Here is an 18,661-nt window from a genome sequence, read left to right on the forward strand (position 1 = left end):
TGGAAAATATTGCGGAAGTGTCGTTCAGCCATCATCATTCATTCACTCCAATCATAAGCTAATCATACGATACAAAACTCAGACAAGAGCCATTTTCCATCGCAGGGAGCGTAGACCAAGTTGAATAGAGCTGGGATTATGTATATAGTAGTCTCATATTGGAAAAATCATCACAACTAATGAATTAAAGACAAATGTATCCTTAGTATATAGTAACACAATCAACTTATCCTAATTTTGTAATTTCACTTCTACTTCTTTAGCATTATAATGTCGCTTGACCATCAGGTTTCTACACAGCACCGTTGGTTCGGGACACAGAGTGGATCCCATGAAAAGTGCCGATATCTTACCGGATACTTTTGGAACATTACTGAACCATTTAAACCGCATGTGATCAGTTTGACCAATTTTTTCCCCTATAGTTCGCATATTCCTGGAGGGAGATCTTTTTGAAGAGTTTAGTGAGCAAAAAGTCTTGGAAACCTTTTTAACCTTTAACTAATGAACTATGCTTACAGGTAAGCATGGGTGTTTAGCTCATTTAACTACAGCCTTGATCTCACCACAGCCTATACCTGCTCCCGAACAAAGAACACTGCATGGCTGGCTCACCTTTTCAGCTGCAAGTCAGACCGTTTCTCAGTTATATACACTTGATGAAAAGTGGTGTAGTTGGAGAATCAATAAACCTCACGACTATAGGATATAACAGACAGACATTCTTCAGTACCCTATATACGAGTTGTTAATAAATGATATATAGGCAGTATCACAGACCTCCAACCCTCACCATGTCTATACCCTGGATTCCAATTCTTCTATATAGGGTGCAATTTCACTCTCTAAAGAAAAAGAAACGTGGGGTGAAATTGGAATCGTAATGAAAAACAATGTGCTTGTGATTATAATAGAATTTCTTTATGTTAACAATATTTTGGTATGGGTTATTTCTTTCGATGTATCAGTTGGCAAAATGTGGGAATGTGTGCTAGTGGTAATTCTATCAATTATTATAGTACAAGATGATACAATATCCCAGACAGTTCGTCCCAGTACAAATATAAATTGTGATCAGACGGTTTCTGTTTTCTTGCCCATAGCTACAAAAATGCCTTGAGAAATATATATCTCTTATTTTGTGATACAGATTGCATATGTAGCTATTGGCATACAATTTTAACGTGGACTATTTCACATAAAATTCTTTTATCTTCACTTTCGGCAGCTAGCAGAATGTCTACAGCATACAAATTTCGGGGCGTTATGAACTGCATGAATTAAAACAAGTATTTCGCTGTCAATCAGCCAAGGTACAAATATGAAACCAAGCATATATATGTGGATTTAATAAGTGATAAGCATGTCTAATGCGCATGCGGGGATGTCAAATGCAATGTAAACATTGTTCTTTCATACGTTGCTGATTATTACACTCCGATAAACATTTACTAATGTTCAAAGCATGCAAGAGCGATGAATGCTTATGAGCCATTAGATGGCCGGAAATACACCGTGGCAGGGGAGGTTATATATATTTACCAATCGTTGTTAGACAGGGTATTCAGCCCTGGACTAAAATCTGTATGCATTGTCAGTGCCCCGTAGTTAGAGGTTTCTTATGATGTTGGGTTGTTCTGCTTGAATTAATTGATCTGATAAAAAGCATCTCTGAGGGGGAGAGTCAATATTTGGCGTGTTAGCCGACTGCGTTTTCAGGCTACCGTAGCGCACGTTTCCCATATGTTCGGCCGTGTTGCACTGTTTACATTATTTATTGAATTCTCGGTCAGAGCTTTACGGAATCAGGATAGCGCAAATTAAGGATCTTCTCTTCTTGAGCTGTAACTCCATGGCCCAGCGGGTCTTATTAAACTGATAAATCGACACAGTTAGCAGCCGATGCTTCAGACTCAAGACGTTGAACTGTTAGGGTGCACACGAATATATTTCTCTCATAACAATGGCCCAAGTCCATGTAGCTCCCAGCTTGCCTTTTTGGGTTTGTTGAAGGCCATTGTTTCATATTGTTGACGGGACACATAGTTTAAACCCTACCGGGTCAAATGAGAGACACACGTAAACCACGAAGAAATCGTAAATCCATATAATATATGCACACGTTACAAGAATCATCGAATATAACAAAAAATTAATGCAGGGATGATTTATTTTATATAGTTGTTAATTCAATTTCTATTTATACTGACAATGGTACACGTGTATTTTTTTTAGAAAATATTCCAATGCATCGTATGCAGGTAACTTTTAAATCTCAGATACAGACATTCTTACATTCCTATATCACTTCATGGAAAACCAGTGGCCAAAAAAAAATCCATTCGTGACATATAGGGCATAAATAAATGTCATAGGCCGTTACACTTACTCTCATCTTCAAAAAATGAAAGGGATTGTAAAATTTCCCTTGTGGCCCCTCTGACTACAATAACATAACGATGATTTAAAAAAAGCATATATTTCATACAATGCTTTTTTTTTGCTCATTTTTCAAAAAAAAAAACCCAATCATTTCGATATGGCATTTCATTTTTTAACTATTTAAGTCATGCTCCGATCGACTCCCTCAAGAATACTGACAAAATAATGCCTTTCACCGTTTAACAATTCTTAGTGAAGACTGAAGATGATAAAAAGTGCAACTATGTTAAATTGGTCTCGGATGAGTTGAGTGAGCACACAGTACAAGTCCTGTAACAGGTCCGCGCTTCTCCATCATTAGTTTAATAAACTGTAGAGGGAATTAAAATAGCGCGCTGCAAAAATGAGTCCAGTTTATAATAAGTCGCGGAGGGATTTCCGATCAGTTTACGCTCGTCGCAGTGGCAACAAATGGGCCTCGAGAGATGTGCATTTAGTTCTGCCGGTGATAAAACACTTTTATTTAGTTGAGGCCAGACCGGTGTTTATCGCCTAGAAATCTGAAGAGGCTTCCGGATAGGTTTATCAATTTCTTCACCACAAATTGGCGTTTGTCAAATACGTCGGCACAGATTTGCTCGAGTTTCACCTCGGCCCTGATATCTGTACAGAGTTTTCGATACGACTGGTGCCCCGGTATACAGCCTCGCATAAATCTGGTAATATCTCCGACAACGTCAAATAGTCGCTGATGACATTTTGGTCCTCTCTTCGGTCCGCGCTATAAGAGTTATCATATGTCGTAAATTGAAGATTAAATACGGTGGTGAGAGATAAGAGACATTCATTATATATCCTGGTGAAATAAAACATCTTTCTGGAAACTTTCGTTGGAAATTATGTACCCATTAGACCATATTCATTTATGTGTACACGCAAGTCAGTTTTGTACCATGCACTGTGAACTTTCTGTAGCACACTTTGCACGGTACCACCTATACTGTGCATTATATTACCACCTTATGTCCAAGACCCATAAGCTTTAGACCGCAGACGAGGTTTGTATATTTCAAAGTTATTTACACAAATAAATAAACTATGCAGATGTTTGGTATGATTATAGACCCGGGAAACCAACACGCCAGAAATATCTTCCTTATGTATTTATTAACAAGCAAGTGATTTAAAAATCACGTTGTTTTACATTACGCGTACACATTACGCGTCACATGTGTGCAGACTATAAATAATACCATAATATCTGTTGCAGTTGTGCATAAGTCTAGAATTTATATTATTACATCTGACAGTTTATAAGTTTTTAAACCAAAAATTCGCATTATATGTGCAGAAGTGATCTTACAAGAGATTTCTCATTGTGACTTTGTACTGGCCCCGATCGTTTAAGCATTCCAAATCGTTCCAAATTGTTTAAAAATATTTCATCGATTTAAAATGTATACTAGATGATACAGTGAATGTATTTGGTTGGGAAAGTTAAGCTTAGAAGTTAGTGCTCTTTGAATGTAATATAAATATTTCATCTTTTCTTACACAGGCAGAAAAACAAGTGCCGTACGATATATTTTCGGTCGAATTGTTTTTGAAAGTATTCGTATATTTTGCATCTAGTCGGCCAACAATTACAAATAAATAATAATTTATTTAATAAAAATAACATACTTTGTAGCAATGCTGTTCCATACTGTGATATGTAAACATTGTAAACAGAGAAGGAAAACCTGATTATATACCAATGCGCCACACGCCTCAATGCATGAGCAGAATCATACCAAATTTAGCATATATGTAATGCGTATTAACATTTGTTTCAATAAAGTCAGCCCTTTTTTTTTTCTTTTCATGAAGAAACTGAGTATCGTTATCTGTTGACCTTCCATCAGTTCTGTATATTATGGCTAAGTAGAGTGGACTTGCATGCATTGCCTGGCCGTGTGGACAAGGGGAGACAATTTGTCCTTTTGTGAAGTGCGTCATTGTATCCTTAAATTGACCTGCATTTGTGAATTGACTGGTATACGAAGAGATCAAGCAATAAAAACAAAATATAGTAAAGAAATAAATATAACTAATGAAAAACAAAAAAGGGAAATGCCATCAAACAATCACATTAGTTTATGGTATGTAGAACATTCAAAAGGGGACATTGGACTGGATGACTTTAACCAAGTAATTCACTATTTTTCGTTTGAGTGAGTGAGTGCTTGGGGTATAACGTCGTACTTAACAATATTTCAGTCATATGACGACGAAGGAATCCTTAGGGTGTATGTAATGGACGGATTTCCACCGCTCTTTTATCTAGTGCTACTTCACTGAGACGACTTACCGAAGGCAAGTAAGCCGCCCCGCCCGAGCCATTATACTGATACTGGTCAACCAGTCGTTGCAACCCCTCCATGCTGAACGCCAAGCGAGGAAATTATAACTTCGCCTTTTAAGGTCTTAGGTGTGACTCGACCCATGATTGACCCTGGATCTACCGCTCCCGAAGCGGACGCTCTACCAACTGTGCTATAGGGGCCGGTTTTTTCAGTTGAACATTGTGTATGCTTGCTCTATGAATTGAAATGGGCGTTTATATCCACATAACGATATACAAATCGGCGTAAAACATGAATTTATTCATTCATTTATACATTTTTTTATCCAATGATTCATTAATTCTGCAATCCTTTAATTCATGTATTTGTTTATTTGTTTGTTTATTTTCTTGCTGTTTAACGCCATGCTCACGTTTTCTCCTGTGCGATGGCTGTTTGGTGGAAGGAATCGGAATGCCATTGGCAGACCACCGCTCTTTGTTAAGTTACTAACGAACTTTCCCAGTGTGACGTACCGGTACCGAGATGGACACTATAATGATGGAAGACACGACGTTAGTTTGAACACGCATCTTGTGTTCTATACGGACCTTTCATGTATGTATACACACAGATATCTTAACCCAACCTAGCTGAAACAATACTAGAGCTACGCTAGTAGGCCTAGTGTTTCAACCAGCTTGGGCTATATATGCATCAAATAATTATAATGTATTGTAGGAAACTTATTTAGTCAATGATTTTCATATCGATGTTAAATTTATGAAGGTAACCATTTTCACATGATTACATATTCTCATATCGAGATAGTTTTGCGCTTGCAAAGTTTTGATGGCTCTTTCTTTTTTGTCAGAATGACACAGATGTTGACTCCGACAATAAACACCTCACAAATAATTAAGCTTCTAATGGGTTGCTTATTTTACGCGTTATTTTATTATTTTCTTTTTTCTTTTTTCTTTTTGTCGTGACTGGTCAGAAGACAGTCATCCATTTAATTTGAAGTCGTCATAAGGTTATTACTGACGTTTGGCATTATCTCCCATTTATCTCATTCACTTTTGGAGACACAGCTGTAGGGTGAAGGCAAAAAACCGAAATGTAATTATTTCTGAGCAGTCATTATGACAGAAATATTCGCCATTTCAATTAGCCAATGACAAATCTATTAAAGGGGCGCCAAGCTTTATTTCGACAGCGCTACATTTTAGGATTTAGAGTCGCCGGCGTTGCGTCAAGGGACAAGAACATAGTCATCTTTGTTACGCTCGATAATTGACCATAATAACTGGTCAAAAATGTGAGCACAGGGACTGATCATTCATAGAACATACACTGTGTCCGTTGTCTTGGACCTGTTTGTGCTGGAACAGGGTGCATGGAAAATCTAAAGGGAAGAGACAATCCCACAAACTCCATCTTGCACAACATATTTATTTATTTGATTAGTGTTTTGCGCCGTACTCAAGAATATTTCACTTATACGCCGGCTGCCAGCATGATGGTGGGAGGAAACCGGGTAGGGCCCGAGGGAAACCCAGGACCCATTGGGAGTTCTTGTGTATTCACACTTACAAAGCAAGCATATGCATACAAAGTCAAGACAGGAAACGTAAGTAAAATTTTGAAAGATATCAACAATACAACGTTCCTTATGTTATAACTTGGTTTTGATTCAAGTTATCGGAAAATGGTATAATTATGCAATATGTGGGAAAGTTTGTCAGTAACTAGCCGACGGCTTGTGGTTTATCCCGGGCACTCGGGTATCCGCCACACTTAAAACGACTGTCGATATAGTATAAGTGAAATATTTTTGAGTATGGCATTAAACAACATCCAAACAGATGAATAAATATAAAATTTTATCGACGATTATATATATAGTGGAAGTTATAAAGCTGACCGCCATCGAAAATATAAATACATTGAAACTTCTTGAGTACGGCATTAAATGCCAATGAAATATAAACATGTGTACATATACATATTTTTTAAGCAATTTTTCCATGATGGTATCCAATACCGACTTAATCCAGCAGTTCCAAATGAATGACATTTATCAGAATTGCCACCAGAATTCGGGTGTTGCAGGATGATGTTCCGGACTTCCATAATAAGATAACACTCGCACGGCAATTTAGACTAATGTAATGACAGATATTACAATAATGATAAGGTGAAGGGTGATGAGATTAGTTTGCACTAATTTGAAACGACAGACATTAAAACTTTAACCGATTCTGAAAATTAGATTTACCAAGCGGAGTAATCATCTACTGGTGCATGCGTGCATGACACTTAGCACGGGAAAGCAGTCCACATGCGTCTGTATCAAATACGGTTTCATCTCAGTTCGCTGACAAGACGGGTCACCTGACTCAGATCCAACATGTTGAATGTAGATAGTGGCGATGGATAGTGCAATGGGTGGAGGAGGGCAAGCGAGAAAAGGGGATTGGCGCACCTTAATTTGAAATGTCATAAATGAAAGGCGACAACGGCTTATTTGTCATTTTTGTGTTAGTCTAAACTTTAAAAGCGTCCCTGTAAAGTTTACCTCCTTGTATTCTATGAGAACTGAAGTCAGACGCGTTTTGAAGCTTAGACAAAAAAGTAGTAAAATTAGGCGTTGTCATCTAATGTTTATGTGGGTCTGTTAAACCATTATAATTCGAAACTTAAATGTGCAATATAGCCCCCTTATTTATAACTGACAAAGACTTTATGAGTTTATTCCAAAGGAATGTGCTATGTCCAGTGACGTATACTTACACTGATAAATTGGAGGTTTAAAGACAATAAGATATAACGCGTGAAATAAATAAAACAAAATGAAACATTAAAAGATAGACATTATGCGTTAACAAATTATTATATCAAGGCATACAAGTATTATTTACGCATTTAATTATTTATTTAATTAATTAATTATATATTTATTACCTCCTGTAATTCAATTTCCGTACCTTGCCTGGTAAATCACATCTGTCCCTATACCCAAGGCGACGCCAATTGTGGAAAAACTTACGGGAAGTTTGATATATATTAAATCTGGTGGAAGTGGCCCCTGCAAAATGTTAACCAAAGATCGGGCGTATCAATTTCATGCATATCAGGGTATACACATAAATGTGGACATAAATGTAAGATATATGTTTAGCAATATGTTTAACAATAACCTATAATCATGCATGGAAAACGGTGTCTAGATAAAGGCAGAGTGTACAGACGGGGAAAAACGCATACATGAGCTTTAACCAATATTACAAAAAAAGATAGTAACATTTCACTTATACGATGGCGAAATGCATTATAGTGGGATGAATATTGGAAATTTCATTATATTTTGGAGACAGCTAAAATGTGTACAAATAAATAGATGTATATAGCTATATATAAAGTATACTCCCAGCGACTGAATAATTAGTTATAAATTATCAGGTATCCGAAGACAAGTACATTTTGTATGACACGTCTTCAGAGCAAATATCTTAAAGTAAACCTATTGTAGGTTCTTGCGAAACGTGATGTTTGTATCGAAATTTTTAAACACTCTCTGTAATTCAGTCATACTGACTGAAGGTACAAGTAGTTTCTTTTATGGCTGGCTCTCAAGTACAGATGAAGTGAAATATGTTTAAAAAACACAGAACTAAGTTATATGTTATGTATATGTTATGCGTTATGGTGCCGTTCCCTATGTGTAATCTCTCTGTATTTTCAGTCGTTACTATCAATGGGTTATCGCCCTTGATCCGCAATAGTGAGAAAAGGCGGTTATACACGAGACTTTGCGAGAGGAAAACATTGAGCCATGATGGTGAGTCTGCTGTTTGAATGATAAATCGGCACTCATCTAGAATAAATGAATGGACTAAAATGGTGAATTTTTGTCTGATCACAATGACACTTGTCAACATTTTCATTTCCAACCTTTATTGATTGGACATCAGCAATATTTTTGTGCATTTCTGCGATTGTTATACTGTCATCTCACGTGCCGAATAACCATATTACCGGCTCGAGAAGGTTCTGATGCTTCGAAATGCATGCTTGTGCGTGTTTTGAGAATGCTTGCAAATTTCACAAGACATTATTCCTAGTTGAAGTTACATGTAATCTGCCTTATAGCCGAATTATCGGGGACAGGCTAGTCTTTTATACGTTCTGATTCAAAGCTTAATATCATTATGTGAGAGTTATTTGGTTGTCAAGTGTCACAACTCACTCTCATATTGCCACACACTTACATTGCGGCAGTTGTGAAGACTAGGATGACGCTGCTAGTCCGCGAGCTCCTTCACAGATGTTCATTGTGAAAAGCTGCCTATTCAATGAATGGACGTTACTTAACCACGTGAAACCACCCTCAAGTTTAAAATTCTTCACATTGCTACACTCTCACATTTGGAAGATACACAATGCATTAAACTGAAGAAATGGCCAAACCCACATTATCATGCCTTGTAGACAGAGTACCTTTCACTCCAGTTGATCTGTACATTCTTTTATCTTTTAACAGCAACCACAGATCATCCTGCTGAAGGAGGGAACGGACTCCTCCCAGGGAAAGCCCCAAGTTGTTAGTAACATCAACGCCTGTCAGGTGATCGCTGATGCAGTCCGTACAACGCTTGGCCCGCGTGGAATGGACAAGCTGATTGTGGACAATCAAGGTTACAATCATAAAAACTAGTATAGTTGTCCTAAAATGTGTTGACTTCTAAACATGTAGCTGGCTTGTTAATACTGTTCATTATAATATTCCATGATACATGTAGATTAATCATTACTGAATCAATAAATTTGCAGATTTTTAGTCTAAGGGCAGTTTTCCATATTTACACTTTTGATCTGTTTTACTAAATATGAAGACCTCGTCTTTAAATGTAAATTTGGTGAACAAGTATTTTGTATCCTTTAGATTTTGATTGAGTTAATCTAACTGTTCTCATATATTAGCATACTTCCTACCTTACAGGAAAGTCCACAATTTCCAATGATGGGGCTACTATAATGAAACTATTAGACATAGTGCATCCAGCAGCTAAAACCCTGGTAGACATTGCAAAGTCACAGGATGCTGAGGTATGGTTTTATTCTTTAATCATCTTAGTAAACCCAGTGATGTTGGTGTTGTAACACCGTGAATAGACTGTGTCATTAACCTATGGTATTGGAGAGGTTTTGAAATGAAAACCTGTGAATGTGAAGAGAGAAGATGAAAGGGCAATGTTTAAAGTGAACATAAAGTCTGCCACTATATGTACATAGAAAAAATGATATAGGACACAGTTATCAAATATGTAGATAATAGTGTAAAGTTTTGAAAGCCGAGAAGATGAAGCTCAGCTTTGTGGATATGGCACCGACAGGTGATTCATTCAGAGTAGCCAGGTTGTAGAAGCCCCTATGAATTTGACCAATCACTAGCGCTGAAAGCATCACATGATAATTGGCTGTCATGTCAAAAAACCTCTCGATTGTCAGTATGATGTCTTATAGTGGATATTGATGCAATAAGTAGGATTTTGCCATTAGTTTAAGTGTTAAACTGATGCATTTTGGACCACACATATATGAGCAGGGAACTGAGAACGATTGCCCTGCCATAATGCGTACAGGATACTGCAGTAATTTGTCAGTGAGCTGGCAAGAAAACTGCCTCGGGAGAGTCATTGCTTGAAGAAAATATTATGGTTTTGCAGTATTTTTCCTCAGCAAAAAGGTCAGGTTTATTACGAAAATTTTTTCCCAGGTCTGAAACAGTCTGTGATCAGTCAGAAGGTCCTGCTATATTCAGTAAATTTCGTGAAGTCGGTAGGCTACAGCCAGCTAGGCCAAGTGCTTAGGACCGCTAAAACATGATGCTTGTGTCCACAAGTTTTCAGAACATTTCTGGAATACTACTTTAGTAGTTAATTCAGCTTTAGTGGCTGGCTTTATGTTCATTTTAAACAAACACAGTATGTATCTACCCAAAGGCTTGATACCTTTTACTGGTGTATGTAAGGTAATGCCAGTTAATTGGGATGAAATAACTTGAAATTAACATGTTTGGAAAGTAGATCAACATAAATACTACATGTATTAGGATATGAAAAGGATGAGTAAAAGTGCTTTTTCAAACTTTCTGTCAAATAAGCTCTGTCTCTGTGATTTCAAGCTAGAATATTCAAATAATCCCTATCATTATTTTTCAAATAGGTCCACAATTAGTCAGCTTTGTAATGTTCATTACCAGTTATCAAAGCGTTACACTTGTGGAAAAGGAAGAGTTATCTCCCTTGTGATGGTATGGCGCTGTTCTGGCTTCATTTTCCAGTCACGTTTTGGGAGAAAATTCAGGTTTCCAGAGAGTTAGCCTGTGTTTGATTGTAGCACATGCTTTAGTCAGTGAAACGCACACTGCTTTGCTAACTTTCACAAGATTGTTTGGAAGTTCAAGTCTATGTTGGTGGTTGAATGATGAAGAATAAAAATGACTAAAACATATTTAAGCTATGAATCACTTAGAATTTGAAATAAATTTAAATTTTATTTTTACATTTCACCCATCTTGCATGCTTATAATTTAACTGAAGACAAAATGTGGTTATTAATTAAAAAAACTTTCTACATCCACGACAGTCCATTGGAGATGTCGTAAAACTCCTTCCTGCCTGTGTCAATACGGTGCAAAGCTGCGAGCTCATTTGTTCTCTACTTTATTACATCACAGTTATCAGTGTACGTGCGCCCATAACGCATATATGAAATACACATGTACTGCAGTGTCACAGAAGAAAACAATGCGTTCTATTGTCATAGGCACCTTTTGTGTAGCTTGTCCTTGAGTCTCCCATTGCATAAACAAGGAAAACCTTCAAAATATACTGGCTGCCTGTTATTGACAGATCAAAGGATGATTGACATTTAGGCTGTGGCCCTAAATTAGTAATGGTCATTGTTTTGCTTGTGTACCTATTCAGTGATGTCCAGTGTGTGAATGACGCATTATATTGTGCAGCAAATGAGGCAGGGTAAATGGTAGATCTTTCAGGTTGAGTTTGTAACTTGTTGATCACTCCCCGTCTGACCCCTGCCCCCAACTTCCAACCTTCATTTTCACGCCGGCCCCTTGCAGTATGGAGCTTTAAGGTATTGTCCACAAGTAGTCAGCATTGTAGCTTGTTCACTAGTTACAGTAGCGTTACACTTGTGGTAGAGTAAGAGTTGTTTCCCTTGTGGCTGTGTGGGGCTGTTCTAGCTTCACTTCCCAGCCACTTTATTGGGGAGCAATCAGTGTTTCCAGAGAGTTAGCACATGTAAACACCATTACATATGCTTTAGTCAGTGAAACATACAAAAGTAGTGCTCAGTCAGTACTAACCTTGTTGTCTTTTCCCTGAACAATAAAGAAGCATGTACTGTGTTTGTCCTGTGAAAGGGCATCTTACTTTCAAAGAAACCAAAAAAAAAAAAGCTCAAAACCTCTAATTTTATTAAAATCAGGGAAAATTGGTAACTTTGTCAAGGTTGAAATTTACAGTACAGATATACTGTAACAGGTCATATACAGTACATGTGTTTCCCTATAACACATTTTTGTATCTTGAAAGGTAAGAATTGCCAGTGAATAAAGAAATACTATTTGTCTATGTAGGTAGGAGATGGGACAACATCTGTGGTTCTGCTGGCAGTGGAGTTCCTCAAGCAGGCCAAACCCTACATAGAGGAAGGAGTCCATCCTCAAATCATTGTGCGGGCATTCAGAAAGGCAGCCCACCTGGTAAGTTTATTGGGAGTCAGTACACAAAACCTCAAGAAAAGTATCTGGGTTAGAACTGTTACACTAGTTACATCGCTTTGGTCAGTGAAGTTGTTGTTTTACTTGGCAACATGATCATTTCAGGAAATCTTTTATTGGTTTGTACTGTAGCATACTGTTGAATCTCTTCCTTCAACTGATTCAAATGTGGCAGAGAAACAAAAAAAAGCTGGCAAGTGGTCATTTTGGACCAGTAGGATTTTTTGCTGTTTTGTATGATCATAGCACTGTACAAGGACACATCACTTTGAAGTCAGAGTGTTGTATGTCAAAATTTCATGGCACAATGACTCAGAAGCTGTTCGCCAATGTGGTCGTTGTGAGTTCAAGTCCAAGTCATGCTGGCTTCCTCTTTGGCCATACATGGGAAGGTCTGTCATCAATCTGTTGATGGTCGTGGGTTTCCCCCAAGCTCTGCCCGGTTTCCTCCCACCACAATGCTGGCCGCCGTCTTATAAATGAAATATTCTTTAGTACGGCTTAAAACACTAATCAGATAAAGAAGTAACAAAGCGCCTTGGATAAACTGAGCTGGTGTGGTTATGTTATTAGGCTTATAACAAGATTGCCTGCCCCAGCAGTTTGCATTAAAGGAAAAGCATTTCACAGTGATTGGATATTTCTCTCTTGAAATTTTTAAATACAGTTTGTGTAAGTAATCTGCCATTTGAAATGTACCTGTAACTCTGAGTTGCTTGGATTTATTTGTCATTGGTTATATTTTATCTTGTAGGCAGTTGAGAAGATAAAGGAAATAGCTGTGAAAATCAAGAAAGATGACCCAAAGTAAGATATCAAACTTTATGAAATACTTCTGTAAAAATCAACTTTGACAGAATACAATTTACAAGTAATGGCTGGACCTTAGTGGAAATGTATCAGAAGTAATGAACACCCAACCTCGGTTAACTTGCTAGTCAAATCCTTGATGCAGCCGGATCATTTTTATGCTTTTTTGGTACATTATCATGTTTAATTGGTTTTGTATAGCTTTATGGTCACATTTTGAACTGGTTTTCTGTTCCAGAGAGCAGCGTCAGCTGTTAGAGAAGTGTGCAGCAACTGCTCTCAGCTCTAAATTAGTCGCCCATCAGAAGGAGTTCTTCTCTAAAATGGTGGTGGATGCAGTCATGTTGCTGGATGAGTTACTTCCCCTGAATATGATTGGGGTTAAGAAAGTTCAGGGAGGTGCTTTAGAGGTATGTGTAACAGTTGCTGAATGCATAAGTGTCTGCTATTTTATCTGTTTTTTGGGGGTTTTTTCCACGTTCCTGTACACCTGGCCACTGAACGTCATACAGAAGGGAAGTACATAGTCTTGTTGGAAAGACGAATCCATCAGTAAAACTATGATGTGAACTCACTGTTATAGTCAGCTGAGAAAATCCACCTTGATGTCCAGATGATTTGCATGCTTTGACCATCCATTTCAGTCATTACAGTAAAACAGCTTAAGCCTAAGTAGATAGTTTATTCCTGAATAAATTCCTTATTGTTTTCTGCCAAGACCTGTGGTTTACACCAGGCAGTCTGGTTTCTTCGCCCAGCAGTCAGTCAGTCAGTTGATTTGTGTGGTTCTGTGCATTTCATGGGCAGTATGAATGTAAAAACCAGTTTATAACAATGTCAGATGGATCAGTTCTGTCTTTTACATTTTTGGTGCAAAGTACAAAATACTGAGAATCATGCGTTTATATCATACAATCCTGGAAATAAGCAGCAGGACGGGAACTATGGAACAGTGGCCTGCACCACATGTTATTTTGACAGTGGCCTGCTGTTTTGGTGGAGGACAAAACAAAACTCCCATGTGAATAAAATTGTAATGTTCTTCTAATAACTTGAATAGCTCTAAAATTTGCCATAGTGTCCTGAGCCTACTTAAATCTTATTTCAAGGCTGGCTGTATATTGTTTAAACTTTTTTCCTCTCTAAGTTTTGTGGCAAGCATTTACAATTTTATTGTATACCATTTGACAGGATTCCAGGTTAGTGGCTGGAGTGGCCTTTAAGAAAACCTTCAGCTATGCTGGATTCGAGATGCAGCCTAAAAAGTACAAAGATCCCAAAATTGCTCTGCTGAATATTGAGCTTGAATTAAAGGCTGAAAAAGAAAATGCAGAGGTGCGGGTAGATACTGTTGAAGTAAGTATTACGTCAGCCTGTGGATCTATTTGTTAAACTGAAGAAATGGCTAGGTCACATGTTGTACGCTCATGTCACAGTTTTGTATTTGATACATGTGTAAAGTCTGACAGATGCTAAATTCAAAGGAATGAGTAGAAGAAAATTTATCCTCATCAGCTCACTGGCATGTGAAAAGGTTTGTTGGGGGTACATGATGAACTAACATTGATTTCCTCCACTTTTTTCATCTATGAATTTTACCACTTCCACTTTCATTGAAACACTCCTTACTATGAAACGTCCAATAAAAAATGTTGAAAATCCTTGGGGTTGGTATAGAAATGTTACATGGAATCCTATGTTCTCATTACATTTAAACTGGCTTTCTATTCTTTACATGCTTCTTAATTCATGGAAGAAAATTTATTCTTTGTTCAGGAGTACCAGTCAATTGTAGATGCAGAATGGACCATCCTGTATGAGAAGCTGGAGAAGATACATCAGAGCGGGGCTAAGGTTGTGCTGTCCAAGCTACCTATAGGAGATGTGGCTACACAGTACTTTGCAGATAGGTTAGTGGGAGTATACACCCAGAAACCTGTTGACGTGATCAAACTTTTTGGAAAATCATTATCAACATTTAACACACACCAGAAAATTGAAAATAGACAAAATTTGGATGAAAAAATTTAAGACACATAAGTTAGTATTTCTTTAGTTTACAACATTCAGCCTGGTCTCTTCGTCCTTAAACTTTCAATCAGTGTTCAGAACAATTCTGAAGTTTCTGCCACTTTAGTGAGAGATTAAAATTCTGCTGTGAGCTGGGGTGCATTTTGCATGGGTCAAGGTTAGTGGTACTCAATGACTACCAGTTGTCTTCCACCAATATGATGTACATATTTGTATGTCACTTACGGAAAGTTTGTTAGTGACTTGACAAGGATTGGTGGTTGACCCCTGGGCAACAGTTAAAAAATGCTTGACTATTGTATTAACCAGAAATGAAAAAAATTAAAATTACACCTGCCACCCCGGTTGTGTTCAGGGACATGTTTTGTGCTGGACGTGTTGTGGAGGAGGACCTGAAGAGGACGATGAAGGCATGTGGAGGCTCAATACAGACCACAGTAGCTAACCTGGCTGGTGATGTGCTAGGTACATGTCAGGATTTTGAAGAGGTTCAGATCGGAGGAGAAAGGTGGGTCATTAATACACAAGATTCTTACAGGGTGATGGATAAACAAATTGTTCAGTATTTGAATAGTTATGGGAGTGTAGTGCATTATAGGTGACAAGCATCTGCATGAAAGACTAGTTTCCGGTAAACTTGTGGGTTTAAGAGCTGGATATTCAGACGACATGCTGAGATAGCAAGGAAGTTTTATGCAAATATTTGCTGCCTTTTCTCAGACAGATAAAAGCGGCAAAGTGCATAAAGGCCAGAACATAGCCAAATTATATTAACCATTTAGTAATTCTAGTTTCCCAGGAAATCAGACATCCATTTTGTAACAAATCCTAAATTCTGGATAAATCGTGAACACCCATCTCTGTTCAAATGACACATGAAGCACGCTCTTCAACCCTTGTCAGTGCATAGTGCACAATGTTGGTGGATACAGTTCACAGTCACGTCCAACAGCCAAAGTATTGATGATTTGTTCCAGGTACAACTTATTTACTGGCTGCCCCCAGGCTCGTACCTGTACCCTGATCCTTAGAGGTGGGGCGGAACAGTTTATTGAGGAGACAGAGAGGTCATTACATGATGCCATCATGATTGTCAGACGTGCCAAGAAAAATGACTCCGTTGTTGCAGGTAAACATGCACGTTTTAGCCACCGTTCTGTTCTATGGTGTTCATATCAATGAATCTGCAGCCTGATGTTCAAGACAGGAGTATCGTGGACCAGGATCATTTTCCTTTTAGCTGCTAACATTTCACATCGGGACTTCAGGTTCAAGTGGATGTTGAATGGATGTCAAAATTAACAGAGTTGTTACTCAATACGCGTCAAAATTGCATTAGTTGATCAGCAGAAAGAGATTTGATAAGTGACAGTATATTAGGTTGGTGTCCTGTCTGGTGTCTCGTCTCGTTTTTGTGAGGCAGCACATAGAATATGATGGTATTGAATCTGGAAGCAGGAGGCACCGTTGTGACAGCCAAAATAATGTTGAATCTGACATCTGAACTCAAGGCAAACAGAGCATCCTAAAATCCTATTTTCTATTATTCCAGGTGGAGGAGCGATAGAGATGGAGCTGAGTAAACACCTTCGTGATTACTCCCGGACAATCGCGGGTAAAGAACAGCTGCTGATTGGGGCCATGGCCAAGGCATTAGAGGTCATACCAAGACAGCTGTGTGACAATGCTGGATTTGACGCCACCAATATCCTCAACAAGCTGAGACAGCGCCATTCACAGGGTGAGATATATGAAACATTGGTAATGTTAAGACTATCACTTGGTAGGTTTCAAGTAATATATTTTAATTTATATACCTATATATATATATTAAGTTTTTTGTGTAATTACTTAGAGAGAATTATAGTCTTTCGTGATTGAAATATCCTCAAGACTAGTGTATTAGTTTTTGAAAGAAATTCATTTTGTTCACGACATCCCTGTAGTACCAGGCATGACACTTTTTGTCTACACAATTGAGATATTTGTAGTGTAGTAGCTCCAGATTAGTGAGGAAGTCATTCATAAGGTACATGTATGGCATGTATTTTAGCTGCAAACGTTCAGAAATTCATGAGTAATACTATTGCCAACAAACTGGGGCTGTAGTGTTGTTAATTGAGTGTGTAATATTTGTCTGTGTATTTCAGGTGGCATGTGGTTTGGAGTGGACGTCCTCACAGAAGACATCTCTGATAACTTCGATGCCTGCGTCTGGGAACCGTCCATTGTAAAAATCAATGCGTTAACAGCTGCAGCCGAGGCTACCTGTTTGATCCTGTCTGTGGATGAGACGATACGAAACCCCAAGTCTGGAGGAGAGGGTGGACCAGGGCCTAGGGGGAGAGGTAGAGGCAGGCCAATGTAAGGGACATAACCCTCTCTGCATAGGTTTGTTCTGGCCTTGGACTGTAACCATTATGAATGGTTGCTTCAGTTTCAAAACCAGCGGTCTTGATGGATCGTCAATAGATCGGATTCTCCAGAATTTATTGTGACCAAATGCTTCTTTTGGATTCTTCAAATTGACAAGTGCAAGAAATGGGTATATGAAAAATGAAATGTTCACCTGGAATTATCCATTCCGTATTTATTTCACCAGTGCTATTGACATTTGCTTATGCCATAATGATATGTATACAGTACCACCAACCCATGTCTAGTGCTCATAAAATATCCAGCCATCTATTTGTACTTGTCATGAACAGCTACCCATTGTAATGTTAAAACTGGTGCACTGAGACACTTGGATCTGTCTCCAGTGAACAAACAGAACGTTGATTTAATCTTGCAAGGAACCACATTACAAAATTGAATTTTTGTCAATAGTGCTATTTCTGTATTATGTCCCAAAGTGTTTTGTAAGCCATACATGTAATTATTTGCATCATTTCAAAAAAAAAAAAATTAAAACCAAAATATTGAAACAAACAATGTGCATGTAATATTTTCTCTTTCATGGTTATTGCAGACTAGAAAATGAAATTTGACCAGATGAATGATTCCAACATAATGTCTTTGTCACACCTGAGATTTTTTTTTTTTTTTACTATGGTGAAGACCTGTCGTCTGCTATCAACTCTTTTCTTTTCCCATAATGCTTTATGGCTTGTGGCATCATGCATTATTTCTTAAATGCACACTTCAAATCTATGTGTAAAGCATTAAGACAGAAATTAATATGTGTGCCAAATTAAAAGTAGCTCCAGCCCAGAATCATTTAACATAAACAATTCCTCATTATGATATAAAACTCATATGAAATAAAAAATTGACTTTAGCAGAAACAGAAAAGATTGGA

General features: G+C 37.9%; 1 protein-coding gene across 1 annotated transcript; it reads left to right on the plus strand.

Moving 5' to 3' along the window:
• Window positions 1–8,512: 8,512 nt before the first annotated feature.
• LOC135466594 (T-complex protein 1 subunit eta-like) lies at window positions 8,513–18,653 on the plus strand. The gene is made up of 12 exons (XM_064744166.1): window positions 8,513–8,550; window positions 9,253–9,406; window positions 9,712–9,818; window positions 12,376–12,501; window positions 13,274–13,326; window positions 13,568–13,739; window positions 14,521–14,685; window positions 15,106–15,239; window positions 15,716–15,868; window positions 16,338–16,489; window positions 16,913–17,101; window positions 17,511–18,653. The coding sequence occupies exons 1-12, from the start codon at window positions 8,545–8,547 to the stop codon at window positions 17,726–17,728; spliced, it is 1,629 nt and encodes a 542-aa protein (XP_064600236.1). The 5' UTR covers window positions 8,513–8,544; the 3' UTR covers window positions 17,729–18,653.
• The last annotated feature ends 8 nt before the right edge of the window (window positions 18,654–18,661 follow it).

Source organism: Liolophura sinensis, chromosome 6, assembly GCF_032854445.1.
Source record: "Liolophura sinensis isolate JHLJ2023 chromosome 6, CUHK_Ljap_v2, whole genome shotgun sequence".
In the NCBI taxonomy this organism is placed as follows: Eukaryota; Metazoa; Mollusca; class Polyplacophora; order Chitonida; family Chitonidae; genus Liolophura; species Liolophura sinensis.